The 25,153-nt window shown below is 50.8% G+C and overlaps 8 protein-coding genes across 8 annotated transcripts; 3 read left to right on the forward strand and 5 right to left on the reverse strand.

Annotated features, from left to right (window-relative positions):
- Window positions 1-190: 190 nt before the first annotated feature.
- On the forward strand, window positions 191-2,529 carry F4807DRAFT_458869 (Di-copper centre-containing protein; the record flags this gene model as incomplete). The annotated part of the gene is made up of 7 exons (XM_048001279.1): window positions 191-387; window positions 445-670; window positions 724-771; window positions 913-1,281; window positions 1,423-1,574; window positions 1,730-2,321; window positions 2,377-2,529. The coding sequence occupies 7 exons, from the start codon at window positions 191-193 to the stop codon at window positions 2,527-2,529; spliced, it is 1,737 nt and encodes a 578-aa protein (XP_047855818.1).
- Window positions 2,530-2,589: 60 nt separating this feature from the next.
- On the reverse strand, window positions 2,590-5,077 carry F4807DRAFT_32534 (glycoside hydrolase superfamily). Its single transcript, XM_047995197.1, has 2 exons — window positions 4,990-5,077; window positions 2,590-4,616 (listed from the first exon to the last, which is right to left on the reverse strand). The coding sequence occupies exon 2, from the start codon at window positions 4,607-4,609 to the stop codon at window positions 2,825-2,827; it is 1,785 nt and encodes a 594-aa protein (XP_047855819.1). The 5' UTR covers window positions 4,610-4,616; window positions 4,990-5,077; the 3' UTR covers window positions 2,590-2,824.
- On the reverse strand, window positions 5,078-6,602 carry F4807DRAFT_32533 (glutathione S-transferase). The gene is made up of 3 exons (XM_047995196.1): window positions 6,054-6,602; window positions 5,697-6,000; window positions 5,078-5,623 (listed from the first exon to the last, which is right to left on the reverse strand). Exons 1-3 carry the CDS (start codon window positions 6,307-6,309, stop codon window positions 5,173-5,175), a joined length of 1,011 nt encoding a protein of 336 aa, XP_047855820.1. The 5' UTR covers window positions 6,310-6,602; the 3' UTR covers window positions 5,078-5,172.
- A 687-nt stretch (window positions 6,603-7,289) lies between these two features.
- F4807DRAFT_419807 (uncharacterized protein) lies at window positions 7,290-9,727 on the reverse strand. Its single transcript, XM_047997440.1, has 7 exons — window positions 9,006-9,727; window positions 8,767-8,895; window positions 8,678-8,683; window positions 8,446-8,603; window positions 7,994-8,070; window positions 7,831-7,927; window positions 7,290-7,779 (listed from the first exon to the last, which is right to left on the reverse strand). The coding sequence occupies exons 1-7, from the start codon at window positions 9,061-9,063 to the stop codon at window positions 7,360-7,362; spliced, it is 945 nt and encodes a 314-aa protein (XP_047855821.1). The 5' UTR covers window positions 9,064-9,727; the 3' UTR covers window positions 7,290-7,359.
- Window positions 9,728-10,186: 459 nt separating this feature from the next.
- F4807DRAFT_32838 (PXA domain-containing protein) lies at window positions 10,187-14,481 on the reverse strand. The gene is made up of 2 exons (XM_047995232.1): window positions 10,718-14,481; window positions 10,187-10,649 (listed from the first exon to the last, which is right to left on the reverse strand). The coding sequence occupies exons 1-2, from the start codon at window positions 14,338-14,340 to the stop codon at window positions 10,589-10,591; spliced, it is 3,684 nt and encodes a 1,227-aa protein (XP_047855822.1). The 5' UTR covers window positions 14,341-14,481; the 3' UTR covers window positions 10,187-10,588.
- Window positions 14,482-14,706: 225 nt separating this feature from the next.
- Window positions 14,707-15,911, reverse strand: F4807DRAFT_419811 (putative methyltransferase). The gene is made up of 2 exons (XM_047997441.1): window positions 15,649-15,911; window positions 14,707-15,593 (listed from the first exon to the last, which is right to left on the reverse strand). Exons 1-2 carry the CDS (start codon window positions 15,789-15,791, stop codon window positions 14,885-14,887), a joined length of 852 nt encoding a protein of 283 aa, XP_047855823.1. The 5' UTR covers window positions 15,792-15,911; the 3' UTR covers window positions 14,707-14,884.
- Window positions 15,912-16,112: 201 nt separating this feature from the next.
- F4807DRAFT_419812 (armadillo-type protein) lies at window positions 16,113-19,582 on the forward strand. Its single transcript, XM_047997442.1, has 2 exons — window positions 16,113-17,948; window positions 18,002-19,582. Exons 1-2 carry the CDS (start codon window positions 16,495-16,497, stop codon window positions 18,999-19,001), a joined length of 2,454 nt encoding a protein of 817 aa, XP_047855824.1. The 5' UTR covers window positions 16,113-16,494; the 3' UTR covers window positions 19,002-19,582.
- Window positions 19,583-23,329: 3,747 nt separating this feature from the next.
- Window positions 23,330-25,096, forward strand: F4807DRAFT_32962 (uncharacterized protein). Its single transcript, XM_047995255.1, has 2 exons — window positions 23,330-23,919; window positions 23,983-25,096. Exons 1-2 carry the CDS (start codon window positions 23,662-23,664, stop codon window positions 24,496-24,498), a joined length of 774 nt encoding a protein of 257 aa, XP_047855825.1. The 5' UTR covers window positions 23,330-23,661; the 3' UTR covers window positions 24,499-25,096.
- The last annotated feature ends 57 nt before the right edge of the window (window positions 25,097-25,153 follow it).

The following is a 25,153-nucleotide window of genomic DNA, read 5'->3' on the forward strand; positions in this document are numbered from 1 at the left end:
CGAGATGCGGGATCCCATGATCCATCTTCGAGTACTCCGATTGCACACTAGGGGCATGGGAAGTTTGCGAGTAGTTGATACGTTTAGCGCTCAACGTGCTTATTGAATGATTCCTGATTTCTGTATATTGAGGCTAACGCACACACCTGTTACTGTACCGTTTCCTGAGCCATTTTGGTTCAAAACCATGATGTCGATAACCAGGAGACTAACCCCCTGGGCTCTGTTCATGGCCGCCGCGGCACTAGCCGCTCCGCATCGGTTCGACAGGCAAGCCCAACAACCTATACCCGTAACCGGGATGAACACAGGTATCGACAATCGGACCGGCGAGAGGCCTTCGCGGTGGGAAATCAATGCCCTCGAACATGAAGGAGGACCTCGATGGTAAGAATACCCCTTCAAAATTATGTATATGAACATGCATATCTTAGCAAGAAGCAGGGACTTGTATATCCAGGGCCTCGCAGCACTGCAGAATAAGACGGAGACGGACGAGCGATCACATTTCAGTATCGCGGGTGAGATCATCCATCAGCCATCTCGGCCATCTTGGTTCTCTTCTATCCTCATACAGCATCTTGTAGGTATCCACGGAATGCCTTACGTTCCCTATAACGGGGTAGGCCCGGCTCCAGGGGGCTCGGGCGGTGGTTTCTGTCCTCACGGTGTAGCACCCCCTTTTACCCCTTTCTACAAGCTTGCGCCGCTAACGGCGGAAAGGAGGCCCAATTCGTAGCTTGGCACCGCCCGTACCTCGCCCTCTACGAGGTAAGTATGTAGGCAACCTCCTTATCCTATCCCATCCTATCTCCCACTTTCGGCTACAAAAAGCCTAGTCTTTATCCTCCTCCTCCTCCTCCTCCTACGCCTCATCATCTCATTTTCTCACCCCCGCCACCCCGCCCATAGCAAATCCTCGGCTCCGAGATCCAGCGCATCGCCGCGCGCTACAACGCCAGCCACCGAAATTCCTCCGCGTACCGCGAGGCCGCGCGCGCCTTCCGGCTGCCGTACTGGGACTGGGCGTCGAACGCGCAGCTGCCGCCCTCGTGCGCGGCGCCGAACGTCACGGTGGCCGGCCCGCGCGGACCCCTGACCATGCGCAACCCGCTGTACAGCTACAAGTGGCCGACGTATCCCTTGAACCAGACGCAGTTCCCCGGGTCGGTGGGCTGGCCCGATGAGACGACGCGGGCTTCGGATGGGAAGAGTGATTTCAGCGTCGACGTGGTGAATGCGAATCTGGCGGCTGTGGCGGGGCAGTTGAAGGACCAGGTTGTGAGTTAGCTTGCTTGAGTTGGCAGGGTGCATGCTTCGTGTTTATACCTATCTCCCTGCCTAAATGCCTACCTAGGTATAAAGGTGATGGTGGCTCGAGACAGGAGCTGAAACTGACTATCAGCTTTGGACCGGATCTAGTACCGTACTTTTGCCTACGCCGAGACCTACGACCAAATGTCGTCGATGGCGGACCCGGCGGGGGTGAGCCTCGAGGCGGCGCATAATATCGTACATAACGCTGTCGGTGGCTCGTTTGCTTCTATTGATGTAACTGCTTTTGATGGGCTTTTGTACGTGGGTTTACATTCCACCCCCCTTCCCCTTATTGGCCGCTCTTCGCCCTTTTACATCTTTCCCCCCCAAATATTTGTAGGAGTTATTACCAAGCCGACAGTATACGACATATATAAAGTGTTCGTGACCTTAAACTGATATACACAAAAAGCATGCTCCATCACGCCAACCTCGACAGGCTTGCCGCTCTATGGCAAGCCATTCACCCCAATGATACCTACCAGTCGCGGTCCTACGCCAGCGGCGGCCTGTACGGCACTGCTCGCGGCGAGAACATGACGGCTGAAAGCCCGGTGAAGCCGTTTTACCGTGCCGACGGAAAGTCTTTCCACACGGGAATCAGTGCCTCGTCGATTGAGGCGTTCGGGTATACGTACCCCGAGCTTCGGGGTTGGGATTCCGGCCAGAGGAATCAAGGAAGTAGTGATCTTGTGTCTCGTATCAATGCCCTCTACGGAAGTGGTAGCGGCGGCGGCGATTTTGGTGAAGCAAGCTTGGCCGGTGACGAGTGGTTCGTGGAGATCGCTGTTAACCGGTCCGAGCTAGAGCTTCCTTGCAACATCGATATTCACGTAGGAGAGACGTTCGCCGGACGAGTGGCGCTGCTTGGGATGCCTATGCACGGTTTGGCCTATGCTGAGATTCCCCTCCAGAGGGCTCTTAAGAGCCTCGGCTTAAACCGGACAGGCAGTAATGCGGTGGAAAGGGTACTACGAGAGCAACTTCGAGTCGAGATTATTAAGGTACGTTATGCCACAGTCAGGTCAGTTGTGTAGGTATTACTTAAACTGAAAGCAGGGGAGCGGAGTCACTTTCGATGCTAAGGACACCACTGGACTGGTAGTGAATATCGCAGTCACGCACATAGTGTCTCACGGTAGCGATTTTGAACTCACCAAGTACGGACACGAAAGAGTTGCGTCGCTTGGAGATTGGTCTGGTACTGGATAGGTTTCTGCCGAGATCCCCCTATTTCCCACACTTATGCTTGACAACTACGTTGCCTCTAATTCCAGCATTATACACCTTAATTTTAATACTATTTATTAATCATCAACTTGCCTTTTAACTTTCGAATATTTTTCTAATTCCCTACTATGGCACATACCCCCTTTTAAATGGTCGAGGACACCGCCATAACTGGCAACAACAGGCCTAATCGAGGTCCTGCATTAAAATCAAATAAATTAATCAATTAATTTTTAATCTTACGTCCTATTAGGCACTTTTCAGACAGTTCTCAAAATCACATCGTGAACACAGCAGCTACTACACCCATTATCAACACACTCCAAGCCACCACCTCCTTTTCCCTCGCCCCTGAAATTTTCGGAGTGATCTCTCCTCCAGACCCAGGCTGAGACTCAGATCCGGATCCAGCACCCGAAGTGCCGTTCGACGCTCCCGCGATCCCAAGCAGCACGCCCTCGGCCCTCCTCAGGCTAACCTCCACCACGCCATTCTGTCCCACCTGAAGCGTCTCCTCGACCTCCTGGCCCACCTTCTCGCCAGTCTGCGCATCGAACGTGACCCCCGAGACCGCAACGCCGCTCTTCGCGTTCGTCCCTGGACCCGTGAGCCTCGTGACACCGACCTTGCTCCCCGCAGCCCACGGCGTCGAGACCGTGATCGTAGCGTTCGGCCTCGCGCCCTGGCTGAAGAATGTGCCATCCGTCGCCTTGAGGGTAGAATTATTGCTCAGCCCCTCAGTCCCGTTCCAGATCCCCATGTCGAGGAACACGAGCTTCTTCAACTCCTTCGTCGCGTTCCCCGCCGCGCCGCCGCCGTAAACCGCAAACCCGCTCAAATCACTCGAATTCGCACCAGGCAGCGCCGCAACGCTAAGCTCCTCCCCACCACCTTGGACAACCTTCGCGATGAAATAGTGCCCGTACCAATTCGCCCTAATCCCCGCTCCCAACGTCTCGTTCTTCAACTCATACGCCTTCGGCGTGAAAGCGCTGTACTCGCTCTGCGCGCCGAGATGGAAGTACGTCTTCCTGACCCCGATCGTCGCGCCCGTGAGCACGTAATCGGCGCCCCAGAGCGCGGCCCCGAACGTGTCGCTGATGCCGCTCTTGCCGCCGCACGACACCGAGTTCGTCTCGCCCATGACGAGCGGCGCGCCCGCGGCCTCGGCCGCCGCGGCTTGCGGCCCGTACTGCGACACGTTGAGCCACAGCGTCGTGTGGTTCGACAGCAGGTCGAGCCGCATGCGCAGCCAGCGCGCCGCATCGCACGACGACTGCGGGTACAGGTGCGTCGCGTACGTGCCGATAACCGCCTTGTCCTCCGCCGTCTCCTGCAGCGTCAGGTTCGCGATGCTGAAGTCGTCCACCTCGTCCTGCTGGTCGGGGACCCAGGGCGGGTCGGCGAACACGCCGGCCTGGAACTTGGGGGCGCTAGCCCCGGCCTGCTTGTACCAGTCCGACCCCACGACCTGCCCGCTCAGGTTCCGGAACTGCTGCAGGTACGTCGCCACGTCCCAGGACTGGTCGCGCCACCCTTTGTTGATGAAGTGGTCGATCTCGTTGCCGAGCTCGAAGAGCACGAGCTTGTCGCCGAGGGCGGCGTGCGCGGCGCCCGCCTCGGCGACGGCGTTGGCCCACGCCGACGTGTTGACGCCCAGGTTCAGCGTGTACACGAACTCCGTGCTGGGCGGGAAATAGTTAGCCCAGCCGTCGTACCAGCTCGGCGTGATGTTGAACAGCTTCGCGGTCGCGGCGTCGGGGATCGCGACGGAGGCGTTGCCCGTGGCCAGCGTGGGGTGGATGTACGTCTGGTCGGCCGTGTTGCCGCCGACGCGGATGCCGGGCGGCTTGCCCGTGACGTCCTTTATGGCGCTCAGCAGGTTGTTGGTCAGCGGCGTGCTGACGTAGTCGTTGACCCACGTGGGTTCTATCGAGTACCCGTACACGTCCGGGACTAACGATCGCGGCGCGAGGTCGCTTGGGACGTCGAGCACGACATCTTGGCTTGCGACCTCGACGGCGGCTGCGAGCGCCGCGAGGGCAACTGAACGAACAGACATAGTCGGGCTGATTTAATTAGCTAGCTGTACTAAGTTAAGAACTAGTAGAAAGGCAGCAGCTTCAGCTCGCACTGGACGAGAACGAGAGCGAAACCCGAGAGTAAGAGAGATCCCGCCCGTTTTATTTACCTAACCTGCCCAGCCCCAGACGTCATATCACCTGCGCTTCGCGTTCCGAACGTCCATCCCCCCCAATCCGCTCCGACGGTGACCAGGTACGAGGTAGCATTCCCAGATCCTAGGACGGGGGCGGCTAGGGTGGAATTGCGGGGACCCTGGGGCAGAATTGGGGATGGCACGGCCGACAAGCCGGGAAAATTCAGGCCGAAGCTAGACAATTTCCACCTGTGGGAAGCTGTGCGGCTAGGAAGCTTGCTTACCGACACAAAGATTTTAGCTATGAGGCTAAGAAAAATATCGTGATCCTTCAGAACACTACCTACTCTAAGTGATGTTCAGGGGTCGGTTAACTTAGTTGATTTCATAATGTTATGTCTGTCAAATAATGCACATGTATGGATTGCGCGACGCCAAGACATATATAATCCTCTCCCCGTTCCCCTTCAAGGCGAGGTGTACTTATACCCGTACTTCTCCTTAGCCTCGTTCAAGAACTTGTTCAACTCCTCCTGTTGCGCCTTCGTCTCCGGGTTCGACTCCAAGGACTTCAGGAGGGCGGCGTTACTAAACGCGGTCTCCTGCGGCACCGCGAGCCCCTTCTTCACGGCCGGGCGCTCGTGGATGCGGTCGAGCCACTTCTTGATGTTGGGGAAGCGGTCGAGCTCGACGCCGCTCAGGAGCGCGATGTTGGCCCAGCCGAAGAGGTTCATGTCGGCGATGCTGTACTTGCCTCTGCCGGGGCCGACGATGTAGTCGCGGCCCTCGAGCCGCTTGTCCAGAATGCCGTATAGGCGCTCCGATTCGCCGACGTATCGTTGTGCGGCGTACGGGATCTTCTCCTTTGCGAAGCGCAAGAAGTGGTTGGCCTGGCCTTGCATGGGACCAACACCACCGCTATTCGAGTTATTACAAGTTAACGAATGCTTCGCTCATAGAAGTGCGATTAGTAAGCAAACTGTTCACGTACTGTTGCCAAGCCATCCACTGTTCAGCGATGCTGTAATCGTCGCTGTCTACAGGGAAGCTAAATTTATACTCGGGGTCGTAATGACGGGTCAGGTAAGTGAGAATTGGGAGACCTTCAAAGACGGCAAAGTCGTTCCTGTCGTGGTCGACGATGGCTGGGATACGGCCATTGGGGTTGATCGCCGTGAACCATGGCTCCTTTTGAGTGTTTTTCATGATATTGACGGATTGCCATGTGTATTCCTTGCCATAGGCGGCCTTGAGCTCCTCGAGGAGGATGCTCACCTTGTGGCCGTTCGGTGTGCCTATGTGAGTTAGTTGAGCAATGTTTAGGCTACTTCTAAATAGATCATTATACCGAAAGTTAAGAGCTCAATTCCGCTCTTAGCGATAAGACCGGTTGGTTCAGACATGTCGGAATCTTGCTGCTCTTGACTCGACGTGGGTGGCGGTGGTGTTGCTGTACGCGATGTGGAGAACGTTGCTTTGCGGTGTAATGTGGTGGTGTGATTGTACTGTCGGAGATAAACAGAGTAAGAACATGCAGACGAGAGACGGGCAGAGGGAATTCTTATAGACCGCGGCAGCAGACCACGGAGAGCACTGGCGGACATGAAGATCAGATCAATGTCTGGTGTCTCCGCTAAATCCGGACGAGTGTCTTTCAGGAGACTTTACAAATACAACGGCGAAACTCTATGCCTAGACATACTACGATTGGCTTTTATTGGAAATATCACTTACTCAATTAATGTGGGGAGTGATACGAAACTCTTCAAAGGTATAGACTTTGGAATATCATATGCTTGTTTCGGACGTTTATTTCACCATAGTACGCCATTGAGATTTCTAAGCAGAACGCCGGTCCGGGGTTGCCCCGGTTTCAATCGTGTAGCACCGAAAGAACATCAGAGATCCAGATCGTTAGGATTAATAAGCAAAGACGTAGATGCAACCCATGAATGGTATATGACCCAATCCGAACCACTCTAATATTATTATAGGTATATGTACTTAGAAAGAGTATACTATAACCTAGCAGTATACACCTTAATTCTCTGTCACCTAATTCAAGCCACCGCCTAGGCGAACGGAAAGTGGGTAACATTCCTGAGCTTGGTACTTTGCTTCGGTGTTAAGCATCTCTTAATGGGACGATCCTTTTTGCAACGATCCGATCCAGCAATAGCATATTCGAGTCACGCCTAGCAAGTATATTTGCATATCTAGTAGCTGGACTGCATATATGCATGCAGCTTCCTCGTAGCTGCATCGGTTCCCTGCATCATGTACTTAGGAAAGCATCTCATTCGGTCTTCGTAAAAGCAACAGCCACTATCTTTGCTTGATCATACACGCGATTAACCTGAAGCTAACTAGAGCATGGTTCAACCAAGCCTGTCAGATCAAATAATCCATTTTGCATCTTATCCCTGCCGCCCTCATCGACACATCGAAACCGGCCGTAAAAACTCATTTTTTATTCCCATATCGGTTACCCTTGAACGTAAACTTGACCCCTAATTTTCGTAACCTATTTCGTAGCTCTAGTTCCCATACTATACCTTAGGCGCGGCAAAGCGGACCGGCCTTACGGACGAGGAACGGCGAGGTATCTAGATAACGTAAGGGGGGTCGTTCAAATAGAGTTGAACTTGAGAAATTTACCAGTAACCACCGCCACCCCGACGGTAGTCCTCTCGAGGATAACCACCGCCTTCGCGAGCTCCGTATCCACCATCCCGAGGTGGGAAGTCTCGCGGAGGTCGATCGTAGGGTCGACCGTTGACGTACGGGTCCGGAGGAGGGCCATAGTCGCGTCGGTACGGGTCCTCGTAACGTCCACGCGGGGGCGGATAGTCATCGATAGGTCCACGGCGTGGCGGCGACCTGTAACGACGATCGTCGTAATAGTCGCGACGAGGAGGGCTCCTGTCGCGATAATCATCACGATAACCGCGAGGGCTGTAGCCACGAGGCGGACCACGTCGATCATATCCGTCACCGGGTGGGCCGTGAGGTCGACGACCCGTGGGAGAGCGCGAGCGACCACCGCGCTCGCGGACAGGGAAGTCCGGCTGGGTCTGATACCCGTGGTTAGCGCGTGCAGAGTAGCGGACGGCTACTGGACTCACGTCAGCGATGCAGTTGACTCGTTGTCCCTTGAATTCGCGGCCGTCAAGCTTCTCCACCGCAGTCTTCAAATCCGCGGCGGTTTCAAACTCGACGAAGCTGTGGACAAGTTAATTAGCCGATATGCGGGTATATTTAGGGGATACGTTGGAAGTCTTCACTTACCCACGGCCATTGCCGTCGCGGCCAGTCTCCGAGTAAACGACATCCAGACTAGATTGTCGGGCAAAGTCTTTGAGGTCCTAGATCCAGATTCCATGTAAGTGGGGGGTCCGAGGAGCGGAGTAAAACATGTGCGAATGAGGCCAAAATCTCCAACTCCAGAAGCAGTACCAGCAAAGGAATGCGGTCAAACCAATCCAAGCAGGCGGCTAGGTCCAACACGGAAATCCTCAAGGAACCTTGACCAGCTCCTAAGACCTGTCCGCCAGAGGTTGGGAGAGTTAAATCGATGGGCATGACATCACAAACAAAGCGTTGGTTGACATCAGCGTCCTCGCTACGGAGGCGAAAAAAAAGCACACGGCGCAAGACGGATCTCTGTACCAAGGGAGGGAAAGCATGATCTAAAGCCAGAATCCGAGGGCGAAGAACGGGAAAACGGGAGTTAAACAGACCTGCCAGCTGGTTTCATTGGGAAGTCCAGTTATCTGCATGCGATGAGGGGTGCGACGAGGGCGCGGAGCGCTGCGTTCGTGGCCACCGAAGCCTTCGCGGTGACGAGAGCCTCGAGCGAACTGCACGGTCAAGCGTTCGCCCATGAAGTCAGATCCATCTTTTCGTCAATATTAGCCAGGAAACAGGGAAGTAATCAGGAGAGACGGTGGCCAGGAACGGTCCAAGACGTACGGAAAGCTGCGACGCGGCAAAGTTAGCGATTGAACTCGAAAAAAAAAGCTTTAGAAGCTATAACAGGGTGGGGTTTGTAGTATGCTCACCAGGAACAACATCGCGCGCATCCATAGGATCCTTGTATTCAATGAAGCCGAATCCATTCATCAGCTTGACCTCGGTAATCTCACCAGTGCCATGGGTCGCGAAGTGAGCTTCGACATCGGCCTTGGTAGCTGGTTACGAGCGTTAGCACCCACGACAAGGGCGACACGCCAAGCTAGCTCAAGCTCTGTTACACCGCAACACGAGCTCGAACACAAGCTATAAAGGTATAATTACTTACCACCCTTAGGCAGGTTTCCCAGGTAGAGCCTGGTAGCAGAAACCTCAGTGGACGCCATAACTGCGGTCGATTGTAACTTGCAGGCGCTGAGATCCTATTTTGGACGAAGACCTAAGTAAAAGCCGAGATCCTCGTGCGCGACGAGTAGGAAAAGACCTCGTCTGCAAAGAAGTCGCAGAAACGACAGCAGCCTACAGATCAAAGGTTTGGTAAACGACGACCCGATCAAACGAATTGTGGTTTGGTGTGGGAACCTTGAAGAAAGACCAGGGCTAAGAAAAAAACCCGACGAGGAGGGGAGAAAAACCTCGAAGGCGTCAAATGTGTGGGCAACCGGAATGACGATGTGGGAGGGAGGGTTTGGATGGACCGGCTACGATTTTGGATTGAGGTGGGAAAAGGGACGTAGCGGTCTTGATTTTAAGATGTTCAAGGTGGGAGGAGTTGTTAGGTTTGTCAGGTTGCGAGTCGCAGGTTACAGTTTGTACGATTAAGACCCGACGACGCAACTGCTGAAATTAATAAGGTTGACAAGTGATTAATGCAGAGGCGAGTGTGATGGGTAAGAGACTGCGGACATGGGAAGGTGTGAAGCAGGTGCGAAAATGCAAGGTGCACGGTACACTTAATAATGTGGAGGCGGCAAAGATCCTCTCCCCGCACGGACCAAAAACGGCAGCCTAAGGTACCTAAAATTGTGTGGACCTTGTTTAGATCGAACTTAACGGCTAGGTACTTCGTATCTTGGTAACCCTCAAATACAACATGGACACAACACATTCAATGGTGATTTAATAACAGTTCGAGTCTGATTTGTTGAAGTATGTCATAGCAGGGTTTCACGAGAGTGATACCCTCTCTAATTTGAGCCACCATTGATAATATTAACTGATAACAAGGGGTTATTTCTCAAGAGTTTAGACCTATACTGTAGACTATAGTCGTGTTTGTCATGGCTTGTGTAAGAAAAGCCAACAAAACAATGGGGAATTGTATGGTAGCTTGGATAACTTCACTTGTAGCCACCAGGCAATCACTTGAAGAAGGAAGACTTTACTACGTATAGGTAGGTAGGTAAATTACTAATTAAATAAAATTTGATGTTGATTCAATTAAGGGAATCCGGGTTCCAATTGATCAACATCAATCATCGATGCCTTCACTTAATAAATGCCAGATGAGGTTTATTGATTATCTATTAAAATCTACCTACCTGATGCCTATCCTTTCGGGCTTAGGAAACGTGTGTAGGCGTCTGAAAACAGGGGTACTTGTTTGAAATACCCCAGACTTTAGGTCATCTACTCGTTCGCCTCACCTAGCTAATACCCTAGGTACCGAGCTCCTGGATACACCCTTGAGCATGGATATAACAAGCGATCATCGCCTCGCCTTCCTTGCCGCGACTCTTAATTCGAAGCCTGGTCCTTCCAAGCATGCAAAAGGCATACCCTGCCAACTACAGTGGTATCAAGTATTCATGAGCATTCATCAGCACCTCGATAACATCCTAAACACTCCGGTCCGAACGCCTTGCTATGCTGCATAGAAGAAAAATAACCACGTCTCTGCGGTTTGACGGGCTAACTTTCGTTGAATAGAATGTCAATAAGCTCGTCCATGATCGTGAAAGTCAGGTGTGAGCTATGACAATTCGTCAGCACTAGAGCACGGGTCTTCGGGGGTTGGGGATTTGCAGGATAGGTACATACTTTAATCTCGAGTTATTCAGCGTCGCGAAAATCCTGCGGCTTGCTGCTTGAGCATTCAGCCGCCCGACCACGTTTCCGGCCAAATCTGGAACTAAGGTGGCTAGCATCAAGCTTGCTTCCCTACGAGTCCGTGCCTTCTCTGGCGGTGTCCTAGGCTGCTTATTTCTGTTGATCTGTCCTCCGGGCCACATGCTGTTCCTCAAGAGTGCGATATATTTAAGAACAGCATCTTCTTGGACTAGCACCTTGAAGTTGTCCCGTACTTTTCGTTCAATAGTGCCCCCAAGCATTTGGTGCAAAACAACAACGACAGCTCGTCCACGAAGCCAATTGTTGCCCCTGTTAAGACCAAATACCTCGAGGAATATATCGCATATAGGTTTGATGAAAGGTTCAAGTTCCTTGTTCTCAAATGCATTTAACTCCGCCTCGGCTTCAGCAGTTGTCATGGCATCCTCATTGATGCTGAGCGGCATTGTGCTCATCTGGCTTGTAGCGGCCGCGATTAGATTCTGTCCTGCCAGAGATAGCTGGTCTAGGACAGGTATATTTCCTAGGATGTCCTCCATGCCATCGGTGACGGAATCGTATAGGCGAGTGATCATGTCCTTCTTGTCTTCGCGGCTCATCAAATCCTCTCCTTGGGTGATCACGCTTTGTGACAAGAAAGCTCGAAGATCCCTGCTCCGACATACGTCTGGCAAGAGAAGTAGCTGACTTAAGTATTGTTCTAAAGCATCGCGTCGCTTGCGGAGAAAATCACTCTGGAGCTTCATGACCATCCGTCGTCGTGGAAAGTCGAGGTTCCGTACTGATGGATATCTATCCCGCAACTTCTGATGAAGTTCGTGGAATTCGCTGTACCGTCGCGTTACTATCCAAGTAGCTGCGGGCATTTTCTCGCCAGCGTCCCTCTTTACCTCGACGACGTAAAGGGCAAATTCTTTGCCATCTTCCTCTCGTCCTACCTGGATGGACTTGATTTTAATCGACGCGCGTCCGTAGAGACTATTGTCGTTCTCTTGGATTACATATTGTTGCCTTTGCAATTCTTTTCGCCTGAGCTCCCTTTGTAAACTCGCTTTTGATTTTCGTAAAATACGTAGTTCAGCCGTGTTGTTTGTTAACTCTGCCTTTTTCGTTAGTGATTCTATGACAGCTTCCTGAGCAGCAAGCCGTTCGATATCGTTTGTAAGGGCTGTGATAGCCTCCGCAAGGCCAAGGTCCCCTGGTGCAGCCTCATGTACCTCGTCCTCGGTATCGGCAATTTCATCTTCATTATGATCTTGTTCATCTGATAAGAACTTGTCTTCGTCGCCGAAGAGATCATCATCCATGAAAACGCCAATCCTAGACGCCGCGCTTACAAGCCCAAGAGACGCCAAACTAGGCTTCTCGACTTCTTTTCCAGATTGTATTGGACGTTGCTGGTCCATCGAGCCTCTAGCTGAACCATTATCCTGCCCTGAGAACAAACTCGAAGCCCCGTCGTCGTTTTCTCCGAATAAGGACTCGCGAAGATCCTCCGCGGTTTTTGGCCGGTTATCATCTTCCATAATATTATTAAGTGCCTCCTCTACCGCCTGGACAACTTGGGTATCCGGCACGGGTATCGAAGGCTCCTGATCAAGACTTAACAGTGAATCAGTCATCGGGTCATGATCTAAATCATCATCGTCAAATAATGGCGAAGAGATGCCCTCATCTAGCGACCGTCGATGGCCCATCAAATGATCTGAGCTATGACTAACATTCGCACCAGCGCTTTTTAGGTCCGAAGCAGAAAGACCTCGTCTAACCTGGCCATTGGACGTGCTGAGCTTCGGGTTGAGTTTTGTTACAGACGAGGGTTTCAACGCATACGATTGCGAGGGGCGAACAAGTGGCGGGCTAACTACTGGTCCTGCCTGAGGCTGTCGAGAGAGAGGAATACTCTTCGATGCCTCTTCCGATGCCAGGGCCTTATAGAATAGGTCTGACTTTTTAAATGCGTCGAGAAATCTAGACTGCATATCCTCAAGTACAGCACTTTGAGCTCGCAATACAGCTCGGCGGGCTTTGTAATATTGTGCTGGAGAAGCTGCTTTGCCGGCATCTAGGAACTCACGAATAGTTCGTCGCGAACTAGCAGGAACCTTTAGTTCTGGCTTAGACAGGTACGCCTGGTCGATCTGAGCGAGATCAACGCGATCGGATTCGGTCCAAGGGCCTAGAGTCGAAGGTAGTTGCTCATCATCGGGTCCATCGTCTTCTAGGGGGTTTCGTAGGCCATCCACAACTAACCAAAATTGTACAAGGGACATCAAGCCTTGTCTATCCATGTACTCCATGAAGTAAGAAAGACCTGACGTGTCGCGTAGCAATTCGACTAAAGAAGCATTCTCGAGCTTGGAAGAACCGGAAATTGGTGAAGGATTACTTGATAACGGGACACGTCGTCCGTCACCACCCGCTGCTAACTGCTGGACCCTCTGATCTAGAAGGCGTTTGCCCATCTCTAGCCGACGAAGGTAGATCGGATCCTGGCCATTATACTGCGAGTCCTTCATTAGCTGACTTGCCACTTCACTTCGAAATCGCCTTGCGTCGGACAAGTTATTAAGTTTGCGAATTGTACGGATAAATCTCTCAAATCGACGTTCACTATCTCCCGGAGCAAGTCGTGGGAACGCCACTGATTTGGAACTTTTTGGTGTTGGCGAGGCATGCGCATCCAGGGCCGCACGAAGCTTACGGACAGTTGATCGATCCTGTAGCATGCTTCGGCCATAGTTTTCCATCACTTGGTTCCAAGTATCAGGCTCAGAGAGTAATTGTAAGGTGGGAAACAAGACAGCACAAGAGACAATTTCGCGAATAATGCTGAATACGGCACGGCTGTCCAACAAGTTGTTAGGAAGCACTTTCGGTAGGATCCTAGTGACTATATTCCGTAGATGATCCTGCTGTACTAGCTTTGTATCTGAGTAGGTCAGAGATGCGGCGGGGTGTAATTTGCCATCCCGATATTTTGCGGCGATAGCTAAGTCCAATTCTTCAGATTCGGTAACGTCACGGTTCAGTCTGCGGCCGCGCACCGCTCTCTCGGCGTCGTAGAAATCCCGAAAGTGAGCCGTCAATATCGGGACGATTCTGCTTGTAACTACCTCTACCAGGTCCGTCTCAAAAAGACGGTCCCTTATTCCGACCAACGCATGCCTTATAGCGTTATCGACCGCGTTCGCAAACACGGGGTTCTTGCTTATGTTCGAATACCATGACTTGACAAAGTCCCGTAGGACCAGGTCGAGCAAATCGTCCAATGCGTTGGATATGGCGGGTGATTCGGAATATAGAGGTGCTCTGATATAAGTCTGCCGAAGTCGTAGGGCAGTCGTTTCTTTACGCCAGGAATCGGCACCCACAAAACTGACTGCATTCGGTCGCGCCGATCGGTTTCGTTGACCATATGTCGAGCCCCGAGAAGTTAGAAGCAATAGGCAAACACCTAGGAGCGAAATGATGGCGCCGCTGACGAAGGCATATCCGGCCCATCGAATGGCAGGAAACCAGCTGGTTGCATAACCCCATGCAAAAAAGCAAACGATGCCAGCCAAACCGACATCTCTCCCCTTAAGGGCCATACTCGGTTTGAAGTTGCGTAACTCCCAGCTTCATGATTCGTCCGTAGGGCGATAAGAATCGTAAGAATCGTAGGAATCGCGAATAAAGGCAAGTTGAAAGACGGAGGCGCTTATCGATTAGAGGTAACACGCAGCCTGTAGTAATTTCATTAATTGAATGGAATCTTCAACGATGAGTTGAACATTCAATAATCAGATGCGAAATAAGGGCACGGACCATGTATGCAAGGTACATACAAGGTACAGGGTACACGAATCATGATGCCTTTTCAAGACTTAAGTACCTTCGTACCTGTAAGTAGACTCATGATTTTCTTACCTGAACATTGATCCTTCAGGTTAAAAGTGAGAGATAGAAAAACGCACCTAAGTACCAAATGTAGATAAGACAATAGGTCATTGGTATGAATATCAGGCACAGGGGTATCTCTTTTGCTCATTTTATAACGGCAAGTATAATGTTCACAAGAGTCAACTCTTTCTCCGGGTCCCTTCCAGAGAACAATACTATTATCTTATAAATTTTCCATCATAGAATTGACGATCACCACGGAGGGTCTTCCAAGCGACGAAACAAGGCAACAAACTTCTGTCCCTTGTTTCTCTCAACCTTCTTCCCCTCCTCGGTTTCGGTTCTCATAACTTCCACGCACGCATCAGCATCTTGCTCTTCTTCAGATACTCTTTCAAACGAAGGGTGAGCTTCGAGATGTTGCACCATCCACTTATGAAGATCCTCGACGTCTGTAATGGTGTACACAATTCCACCTGGCTTCAAGACGTATGCGTACTCTGAGTTTAATGTAGTGGATACGATCCGGGCTTTGTGCTTGCGCTGTTTGAAGTGTGGATCCGGGAAGCAGATGAATATCTTTGAAAGCTGCCCCTTTCTGAAGAAATTAGGAAGAAACTTCATCGTGTTTGCCCGTATGCAGCCAATGTTCTGAAACTTCTTTTGCTCGGGATCCTTCGCACGAAGGGCTTTGATACGATCTTGAACGAATTCTGTTACTTGAGATCGGATCTCCATGCCCACTATCAATATATCTGGCATCACAGGAGACAATGCCACTAATAGACCTCCAAACCCACAGCCTATATCCACAACCTCGACATCCTTCGTAAGTTTTTTCGGTGGTGGGTTCGGTATTACTTCGACATCTTCAGATGCCTGTGGGAATGAATTCGATTGTGTATCTGCGACAAATGTCGGAAAGAATGTAGACCAGTCCATATCATCGGGTCTAATTGGGCTACAATGAATAAGTCTCGGAATATTGTGCAAAATTGGAGAGGTGGTAGACATACTATGTTAACTTGTGGTCTGAGAAGGGATTTGCATGCGCCCGTTGGCGATAGAATTTCTTCTTGGGCATGTTTGTCGTGCCATTTTCTTTCAAGGCTTGACGGTAGTCTTGCCGCTTCTGCTTCTTATTCGGAGGTCCTGGCATATTGAAAGAGTGTAGCGTTCAACACAATTTATTCATTTCAATGTTCAGTTGGAAATAATGCGCGAAGTGAAATTCAAGCTGATATGGTGGGGTATTAAGCTGAAGAGATACCTAGCTGAAGAATGCGCTAAGTGGGGTCCCGGGGGATGGGTGATAAACGATAAGCCGCTATTTTGCTCCGGTGAGGAGGTACAACGTGCAGTTTAGGTACAGTACGTACCGTACTTTGGTCGTAATTACTGTGCAGTTGCTGGGCAACCGCATCCCCAAATCTGCATGTGGTAACCAAAAGGCGGCGTAGCTCAACTTAAACAAAGTATCCACGAACCATGTGCTTAGTTGGTCAATCGTAACTGACCAAACTAAAAAGGTAAGGTTTAACGTCGAAATGTATTCAACTTGACCCTTGAATCCTCTATTTTCAAACCTTGAGACCTTCAACCTTCAATTCGACAACCCACGCTTTGCAGATGCAGATAGCTCAATCTATCGTCCGTTAGCTTTTGCTTCCGCCCGTTGAACTCAACGCGGTCACGGTCACGTCCTGAACATTGCTAAACATTGCTAAGCATTGCTTGATAGCACATGGTTACTGGCAATATTTGACGTTTTCCTTCCCCCATTTGTTGCATTTTTTCACATCCGTCTTTGCACGCCCTTCGTCGACGACCTGAATTGCTAGATCACATCTCCCATAGGCATTATGGCATCAGTGAACGACTACCACATCACGGCGAATATCGCCCCTGGTGCTGGCCGACAAATCCAGCACCAGCGGTCAAAGTCAAACATCCTGAAATCTTTCATCCATAAACGTACCAACTCCGATGGATCGCCTCTACCGCCCGCAGACCTCTTACCTTCATCAACGCCCGCTTCAGACTTCCAATACACACCCCACGATCACGAGATGGGTAACCTATTCTCTCGCCCTGTCGCCTTAGGTGAAATTCCGCAGAATTCCTCCCGATCACCGACCAAGGACCAGCCAAGTGCTCCTTCATCCCCAGCCAAAAAGGGATTCAGTAGCATCAAGCAACCTAAGCAGAGCTCAGTCAAGCCTAAGAAGATCAAGTCGGCTACGAACCTTATCGGTCTTCTGAGCCGTCCCAAGAGTTCAAAGAACTTGAAAGTACAGTCGGCCGAGGACGAAGACCGATCCAAGCAGAGGAACAAGGAAAATCAGCCTCCCCAGACTTCCCAGGCGCCCCAAGCACCTCAACCTATTACTCGCCCTCCTATTTATGCTCAATTTTCGAGTGGTGCGGTAGAGAAACAAAACGAACTAGATCACATAAAGGATCAGAATATTCGTAGATACATTACCAACAACCAATCTTCATCCAGCATGGTATCAAGTAATCGATCAGCCAAGGAGCGACCCAAGTCGTACCACGCGCCTAACCTGCAGTCTGCTGATATGAAGGCCGCGTCAGGTAGCGCGAAGGCCTCTAAGTCTAAGATCCAGAGAGGTTTCAAAGCACTGACCGGCAGTACCGAATCGCAGAACAGGCCTCTTTCAGCTCAATCCGCCGAACCCGTACTCGACCCGAAGGATGTCGACGAGCAATTCGAGGCAATGCTTGATCGACGCAACATTCCCGAGCATCAGCGATACAAGATGCGAAACCTGGCAGGCACTATGAAGATGGAGTTAATTCGACAGGATTGGGCCGAGAGCCGCGGTACTACCGGCATGAGACCGGAAAGTGTTGGCAGCGATTTCAGTTACAACGCTTCCCAGGTGCAAGAGCAGGAGAAGGAGAAAGTGAAGAAGTCGCGCGGTCGAACCTTTACCATGTCACGAGGCAAGAAGTCAGATTCTACTTCTCCCGTGAAGAAGCAGAAAGGCGAAGGTTCCATAGGACGGCACTTTCGAAGCAGATCGACGGATAGTGTGGCTAGTGAACGACCCGTATCCGGTGGGTCGAGCACGGGAAGCGGTATTCTGTCAAGAGTGATGCAGCAAGGACCTGTAGATTTCGTGAACTACCTGCGTAAGGTGCAGAAGCCAGAGCTGGTAGAGGTCGGCAAGCTACACAAGCTCCGCTTACTGCTGCGAAACGAGACGGTGACTTGGACGGAGGAGTTCATTCGACAAGGTGGTATGCAAGAGATTGTAAGCCTCCTACATCGTATCATGGAGGTTGAGTGGAGGTAAGCTCACCACATAGGCCTTTGGCGAAAGAAGACGCTAATCACCACAACAGAGAAGAGCACGAGGATGCTCTACTACATGAGAACCTCCTTTGCCTCAAGGCACTCTGCACCACCGCTCTTGCGTTACAGGAACTTCATTCACACCAAGGATCGTTATTCCCGGCCCTCATACATATGATCTTCGATCCGGACAAGAAGGGTCCTAGCGAGTTCACCACACGCAACATCATTACCTCTGTGCTGTTCACCTACATACAGTCAGCTGCGCCCGCCGACCGCCCAGTTCGCGCCAAGACCGTGCTTGGCCATCTGCGTGACCCCGAACCGAAGGAGGAAGATCGACCCCTCGGCTTCGTTCTCGATATGCGCCGAGAACGCCCGTACCGTATGTGGTGCAAGGAGATTTCGAACGTGGTCAAGGAGGTCTTCTGGATCTACTTGCATCGCATGAACGTCGTTTACCTTCCGCGAGAGAAGGAGCCCAAGGATGGGGCTGGCCCGTCGGGGATGGACGGCGTGACTTACATGGAGACCTACTTTCCTAGTGAGAGAGCTCCTCAGCCAGCCGCTCCCTACGTCGGCGGAGTAGAATGGGATGCTACAAACTACATCACGTCACACCTTGACCTCATCAACGCCATCCTCGCCTGCACCCCGACAGCAGAAGAGCGCAACAACCTCCGCGGTCTCTTGCGGCTATGCGGGTTGGAGCGCAGCATGGGAGGCAGCATGCGCCTCGCCAAGGAGAAGCTCTACCCTTACCTGCACGAGTGTCTGCGAACCTGGGTCGCAGCCGCGGCCGAAGACGGTTGGGACGTGCGAGATGTACGATACGGTCCGCCCGCCACGCCCGCCACTCCCAAGAGCCCGACCAAGAGGCAGGCGGGAGGCGGAGGAGGAGCCAATAACAAGGGCAAGAGCAAGGTCGAGGAGCCGCCGCCCAAGATCGACATGCCTCAGTTCAACTTCGGACTAGATTCTGATGCGTCCCCATCCCACCGCGCGGCTGCTCCCGCTGGCAAGACCGGCGTGGACGACTGGCTCTCGTAACGAGGGTAAATAACGAGGGAAAATGACCCATCCAGCACCCGGTGGAGGGCCGGTGGGAGAGCCACACAAAGTCTCGCTCCTAACAGGGAAAATGACGGACGCCCCGTTAGATCAACAGTTGTGGTTATGGCTTGGAATCATAGTGCTGACTTGTGTCCATTCGTCTTCGCTGGCTGGTTCTCGCGTCGAGCTAGGGGACGCCCGCCAAAACGGGACACTGGACATCGGCATTTTCTTGGCCTGTGTACTGTATTTTCGGGAGTTATTTTTTTTCTTTCTTCATTGGGTTTGCTTTTTTTCAGGGGGGGGTGTTCAGGGAAGGAATAGGTGTTCTCGTCATCATAACATCATGCCCCTTCATGATTTCGGAAGGGGGGTTATTTCCATCTTTGACCATCCCTTGGTAATGACGTCCGGTTGGGCAAAGGAACTTATGGCTCTCTATTCACATACACATCACACAACACACACATACACACAAAACGCACGCGGTAATGCGGTAGATTGAAACGAAACGATCATGACGACTTATGAACTATGGCAATACAGCTCGATGAATCAAATGACCTTCCCACAAGAGAGACTGAGTTGTACATATATGTGATGTGTACCGTACCTTGCTTTTGTATCCTGTTTCTGTGTCTTGGTAAGCCACTGGCGTTGCGACTCGTATGACCTCGTGCTTCTTTGCCGGTTACGTGGCTGAAGAAGCTTCGGGTGCTGGCTGTTATAGTCGATCAACCATCTAGGGCTGCCGAATCGGGGTGCCTAAGGCCGCTCGAGGGGCCACTTCGCAAGCCTAGGGGCGGTGAAAACCTAGCATAGGCGTCCGAGTACGGCTGACGATATATAGCCAAGTCCACCAGACAAACGAGTCGCGTTGCCGGTGGCCGATTTTACACTCCTCAATGGAGCCAGTGGCTAGCAATACTAGTAATGAATAATGTCTAATTACCTAACGTCCCAAAGTACCCCATCGTCACGTATGGAATCTTCCATAATCCAAACGAAGGATGGCGTCCTTAGATAGAAGACGGCAGGGCTAACCTTAACTAGTCAGTAGTAAGAGTCTGAAACTAACTATACCGTATGCTTCCGACCGCTATCGGCTAACCATGCGAGGGTATTCGCTTCGTCCCGTATACTCCTAAGGTGGATACGGTAGACATTGGCTTGGACTATGCGTGAATTGCATAATCGTGCCGCGTGCTTCTCTGCCGGAGGAACCGACCCACGTTCAGCTTCATACCGCCATCGCTAGTCCTGGTAATAGTTTGAGAGGTCGATCAGCGACAGTACGAGCAGGTTTTATCGAGCCGTTACATCACGCAGGCTTTCCCATTATGGGCCATAGTATATCTCATGGGACATGATGTAAGCATTGGCGGTTCTGGAAGCGCATCGATGTCGTATGAATAAGGTTGCCTTCGCCTATTTGGGTCCCAATGCGTCGAGGCAGCATCCTGGAATTGTGAAATTCGATCCTGCTTAGCCGTAAAGATCTTCAGCATAGTGCTCGGTCTATTCCGAGTGTATCCGCTGACTGACGTGGTTTGGACAGGCGGCGAGAGACTGCACGATAGGCTGAGATGAATGAATAACAAGCTCTGTTCAAGAAAAGTTCGGTTTGGGAAGAGATTGCCCGAGCTAATGATCTGCAATGCATGCTAGACCGAATTATAAGAACAAATTAGATTCGACCAGCCCTCGCTCGAACTGTAGGCCGTGGAGGATTTAACTTTGGGGTCATGAGGAAGTCAGCATTATCAAGATACAATTAACGTAACGTAACGCCCCGAGAGCATGATGCCTCTTCGTCTCTACCAGGCTAGACCGATGACATGAAGCGTCTCATCTAAGAGACGTTGCGCGGGGAGACCGGTGTAAAATATGATAAGTCCCTTCTTGATGCGGAGCCTCAGTTGAAGGTGAACCAATCAAATGGGCTCCCGACGAGCAGGAAGTAGATCCCACAGATGACAGTGCAATAAGAATGACATTGGTTCTGTAAAGTCGCATTTGTATATGTGTGAACCGGGGAATAGAATGCTCTCCGAAGATATCATGGGGTCCGAAGCACTTGGCGGGCTTGGGGTGACAAGCAGGTCTCGTCCCCAGGTCTGCGTAAGTGATAGCCTCTGCATGATTCTTTCGGTTTGGGTCATTTCGTAGGCTCTGATAGGCCCGGAAATATGGATGAAACTCGGGAGGCTAGCCATGGTACGCAGACTTCGCAGCCAATGACCGAGTACCCGATGAATCAATCATGTGTGTCAACACACTGAACCAGGAAGTTGAACGGTACGCCGGTATCGTACAAAACGGGACCCTGACAGACAACCAGAAAAACATGAGATCGGGAGAAAGAGGGGAAAGAGAAACTGGGTTCGACGGGGTTGACAACAGACAACCGAAAAAGCCTAGATCAACCGAGGCGTTCGACAATAACTCTGCTCGTCAACGACTCTGAAGATCATGATAAGGCGGAGTGACCACTGATGATCAGGTTCCAACCGACGACCCTAATTTCATGATGCATAGCCAATGTGTGTGTACTATGCATTGAACCAACCTGCCAACCCTAGCTTGTCGTTGGCCGTGGTAAGTCAAGACCGGAGGAGACCAATGCTCGTTGGAACATTTGAGAACCTTTGAAGTCGACGTGGTTGGTTTGACGGTACGGTCCGAGGACTTATCTATATTGCGTTTCGTGTAAGGGCTTTTTTGGTTTTGCTTCTTTGCTTCTTTGCATATTGTAAGCTAGCCATACTCGATATCTCTTGACGTCTGAGAGTTATTAATGCCATGTTCCAAATTGTGTAATCCAAAAGAAAAAGGGTGCCGAGAAGATATATTGGAAATGTCTAAGAATAATGAGAAGGCAAACGAGCTGAAGGATCTACTAGTCGGATAGGTAGTTCCAACAAAGGCATGGTTACGTAATTAGCCAATAGTGGATTGACTTGCACTTGCCAAGTCTATGGGACAATATAGTAAGTAGGTAGTTGCTAACATTGATGGTTTAGGAATCAAAATAAAAATAAACTATTTGCTCTTCCTTTTTAAGTAATACCCTATTTTACTTTACTTCTTCTCAACATCCAAGTTGGCCGTTCCGCTCATAGCCCACTGCAGTATGTTGTGATGTATGTGTGAGGCGTAAGATACTTGACCTGAGATATTAAAGCATGTGAAAGGTTATAGCTATAGAGCCAATGAGAATGTACGAAATGACCGAATAAGTACGCACCTCCATTCACAGGTACCTACCTAAGGTATGCTTATTATACGTACATATCAACCTATATATGTACACAAGACAAATCCAAGGCAGTCTCACTTTAATATCAATTAAGAAAGTTTTATGCATCATGTAGGTAGTACTGTAGATTAGGTAAGTTCGAGAGGTGACATCTTGGAACTTTACCCCTCTTAGGTATCACAACTTTGTGTGATGGAGCCTAATCAATCTTATCTAATTATGATACATGACTCCTCACGTTCATTTAGCGTGAGACAGAGGTACCGGTGGCTTGAACTTGAATGACCGCCACCTTCTTACTCAGGTTAGTCCGTTCCATTCTTAGCTCCTTGCCTTAGGGCTTTTGGACCGGGGTCTGGGCGATGTCTTGGCACGCATAAATTATCCCTGGTCTAGAGCTCTTCTTTTCCCACCTGCCCAGCCGTACCGAACCGGCGAATATCGCTTACCCATACCACCTGTAATCAGGTCTTCGTCATCCATCACACTGCTGCCCAGTGCTCTATCGCTCTATCGCTCTATCGAGAATCGAGAAAGGCTTTTCCGACCTACCAGTAGAAACTTACTTACTTCAACGGTTTCAGGTACATTGTCGGCCCTTCCGACTGGAAAACCCCCCCTTGGACGTGAGCATCATCATCCCCTACCACTATCACCACCGTTGTCAAATAGGCAGATACCTAGGTTATCGAGAACCAGGAAACCAGTTCCCGGTTTTGCGCCTTGCAGCTGAAGACAGGAATCCTCCCTATTGCACACCCCATCAGTCAATATCAAACTTCGCCATCCACTAGAGCTATTCCAGCGCCTACACAGTACAAGTGCCACTCCACACCTGTGAGACCTTGTAGAGCCCTGCTAGTTCTGTCGTACCAGTCGCGCGCCGTTCTGCTACCAGTTCCGGCAGCGCAAGTTCCAGCGGCTACCGTGTTAGTGGCCCACTATTATCAATATCAACATCTCCATCAAACTACCTGCAAGCCGTGCCGCTCCGAGGCCAGCGAGAGCCCACCGAGCCAGTTCCTGTCACCTAAATCGCTGGGACCTTGCCGGTTTTTCTTGTGCCGACGAATCCCAGGAGCTCGGTTGGCCTTGCTAGGACTTGTGCACAAGACCCGAGAGCTGACCACCAAATTTGTCCGAAATGTCAATAAAGTATGTATGAGTTTCTCTTGTCTGCCTGTATCCTATTCCCATCGGCTTGAGCCTCGAACGAGCCCTAGGCCATCGTCCTCATCATCCCTCCCCTTACCTAACCTCCCCCTTTCTTTCCCCTTTCTCTCCCATCCGCGACTCCTAGGATGTAATATCCGTCCTTATCCTCCCTGAGAGCCTCGCTCTTTATTCTACGCTTTGCATGCGTAATTAATCTTGCGCCGTTCGTCTCCCATCGTCATAATGGACTACGGCCTTCACGACCAACATGCGTCGTATATCCTTAGCCAGAGCAACCGGGGTGAGGAGGACACTAACTTGGATGCTAGCTGGGTCATGCTGTCCCGGGCCGGGGAGATAGAGCCTCTGCCGCATGAGACTATCCTACACAGGACAAGAGGCAGGATAGCTCTCAGCATAACCGCACCGAACCAACCAGCCGGCGTCCCTCCTCTCAGCATCAAGAGCGAGAGTGGCACGGCATACATAACGAACCAAAGGGTAAGCGGTAACACCACGTATCACGATATTAGAGTTGAGTGTTAGATTAACCTCTACCCTTAGTTGATCTATCTACCTTCCAAGCCTACGGATCAATTCAAGTCTTTTTCATCTAAGATATTAGCCTGTCAGGACAGCCGCATGTGTTCATCATGGATAGGCCCGTGGTATTGGGAGGCTCTTGTGAGACCAGTACCTGACGGCAATATCCCGCCTGAGTTTCCGAGGGTGAATCTGAGATTGACATTCAAGGATGGCGGTTCTAGCGAATTCGAATCGAAATTCGTGGAGCTTAAAGCGCGCCTTCACCACGCGGCGCAGATTGCGGAGGAATCGGGCCAAAGCAATTGGGCACAGACAGTTCATGACGAACAATTACCAGAATATAGTGGCCCTCAAGGTGGCGATGGCGCCAGCCAAGTAAACGAGGTGGCTCGACGGGCAGACGAAGCAGTTCGAGAACAGCAGGCCCACCAGCAAACTCCAGATGAGCCCCCACCAAACTATGACGAGGCTCAGGCTCAGGCGGTCAGCATGCGCTTCGACGAACGAATGCGGGAAGAAGCAGAAAGGGAATGATGAAGTCGGCCTATAAGCCACTATAGAATCTCGAAGCCGTCGTCTGATGTCGGCGACGAATTCGGTTACTTAAGGTCCTTGGTTAATGGGTCTTTTTGGAATCGACACAATAAGAATTTGATACCCCTGCCACTGAAAAACGACATTCGGTGTGCTAGCGTAGCTACTATCTACGTGTTTGTATCCTGGTCATATTCTAAGCGCTATTAGGTCGGCAGATTCGTAGCTTAAAGGGTGACGAAGCCGATTTGCGAGGAAAGTGAAGATAAGGAAAAGAATAATAGGTATCTATCTATACTACAAGAATAACAAGCGGAATACAATGCGAACAGCTAGTTGTGTCGTATGAAGAACGAGGGTCTAGCTATTTCTAGTACCTAGGTCTATTAGGTGAAGCGGCGAGCTACAGCTTGCGTCTCCTGCTAATAGGTTTTCGGAGTTGTAGGTTTTAGCACAGTGGCGATCAGGAATTAAAATACCTAAGTCAAAGATTAGTGATCTTATGAGAGTACACATACCGTACCTAGACATCGAAATGATGCCATTTACGTAAATACTGTTGACGAATGGTGGATATAAAGCGCATATTTCTCTATCCCATACCATATTAAATATATCGAAGCTTTACAGTGATACATGTACTTAAGCATACTAT

Source organism: Annulohypoxylon truncatum, assembly GCF_022578515.1.
Source record: "Annulohypoxylon truncatum strain CBS 140777 unplaced genomic scaffold F4807scaffold_10, whole genome shotgun sequence".
Classification (NCBI taxonomy): domain Eukaryota; kingdom Fungi; phylum Ascomycota; class Sordariomycetes; order Xylariales; family Hypoxylaceae; genus Annulohypoxylon; species Annulohypoxylon truncatum.

What these genes read in the sequence shown, in the direction of transcription:
- F4807DRAFT_32534 (XM_047995197.1), bottom strand. Translation starts at nt 4,609, where the DNA reads ATGTCTGTTCGTTCAGTTGCCCTCGCGGCGCTCGCAGCCGCCGTCGAG.
- F4807DRAFT_32533 (XM_047995196.1), bottom strand. Translation starts at nt 6,309, where the DNA reads ATGTCCGCCAGTGCTCTCCGTGGTCTGCTGCCGCGGTCTATAAGAATT. An exon ending in AATTGAGCTCTTAACTTTCG is followed by an intron (nt 6,001 to 6,053) that starts GTATAATGATCT and finishes TAACTCACATAG; the next exon opens with GCACACCGAACGGCCACAAG. An exon ending in CAGTGGATGGCTTGGCAACA is followed by an intron (nt 5,624 to 5,696) that starts GTACGTGAACAG and finishes TAACTCGAATAG; the next exon opens with CGGTGGTGTTGGTCCCATGC.
- F4807DRAFT_419807 (XM_047997440.1), bottom strand. Translation starts at nt 9,063, where the DNA reads ATGGCGTCCACTGAGGTTTCTGCTACCAGGCTCTACCTGGGAAACCTG. An exon ending in CCAATGAAACCAGCTGGCAG is followed by an intron (nt 8,071 to 8,445) that starts GTCTGTTTAACT and finishes ATCTGGATCTAG; the next exon opens with GACCTCAAAGACTTTGCCCG. An exon ending in CGCGACGGCAATGGCCGTGG is followed by an intron (nt 7,928 to 7,993) that starts GTAAGTGAAGAC and finishes ACTTGTCCACAG; the next exon opens with CTTCGTCGAGTTTGAAACCG.
- F4807DRAFT_32838 (XM_047995232.1), bottom strand. Translation starts at nt 14,340, where the DNA reads ATGGCCCTTAAGGGGAGAGATGTCGGTTTGGCTGGCATCGTTTGCTTT. An exon ending in CTGAATAACTCGAGATTAAA is followed by an intron (nt 10,650 to 10,717) that starts GTATGTACCTAT and finishes GAATTGTCATAG; the next exon opens with CTCACACCTGACTTTCACGA.
- F4807DRAFT_419811 (XM_047997441.1), bottom strand. Translation starts at nt 15,791, where the DNA reads ATGCCAGGACCTCCGAATAAGAAGCAGAAGCGGCAAGACTACCGTCAA. An exon ending in TCAGACCACAAGTTAACATA is followed by an intron (nt 15,594 to 15,648) that starts GTATGTCTACCA and finishes TATTCATTGTAG; the next exon opens with CCCAATTAGACCCGATGATA.
- F4807DRAFT_419812 (XM_047997442.1), top strand. Translation starts at nt 16,495, where the DNA reads ATGGCATCAGTGAACGACTACCACATCACGGCGAATATCGCCCCTGGT. An exon ending in ATCATGGAGGTTGAGTGGAG is followed by an intron (nt 17,949 to 18,001) that starts GTAAGCTCACCA and finishes TCACCACAACAG; the next exon opens with AGAAGAGCACGAGGATGCTC.
- F4807DRAFT_32962 (XM_047995255.1), top strand. Translation starts at nt 23,662, where the DNA reads ATGGACTACGGCCTTCACGACCAACATGCGTCGTATATCCTTAGCCAG. An exon ending in CATACATAACGAACCAAAGG is followed by an intron (nt 23,920 to 23,982) that starts GTAAGCGGTAAC and finishes CTCTACCCTTAG; the next exon opens with TTGATCTATCTACCTTCCAA.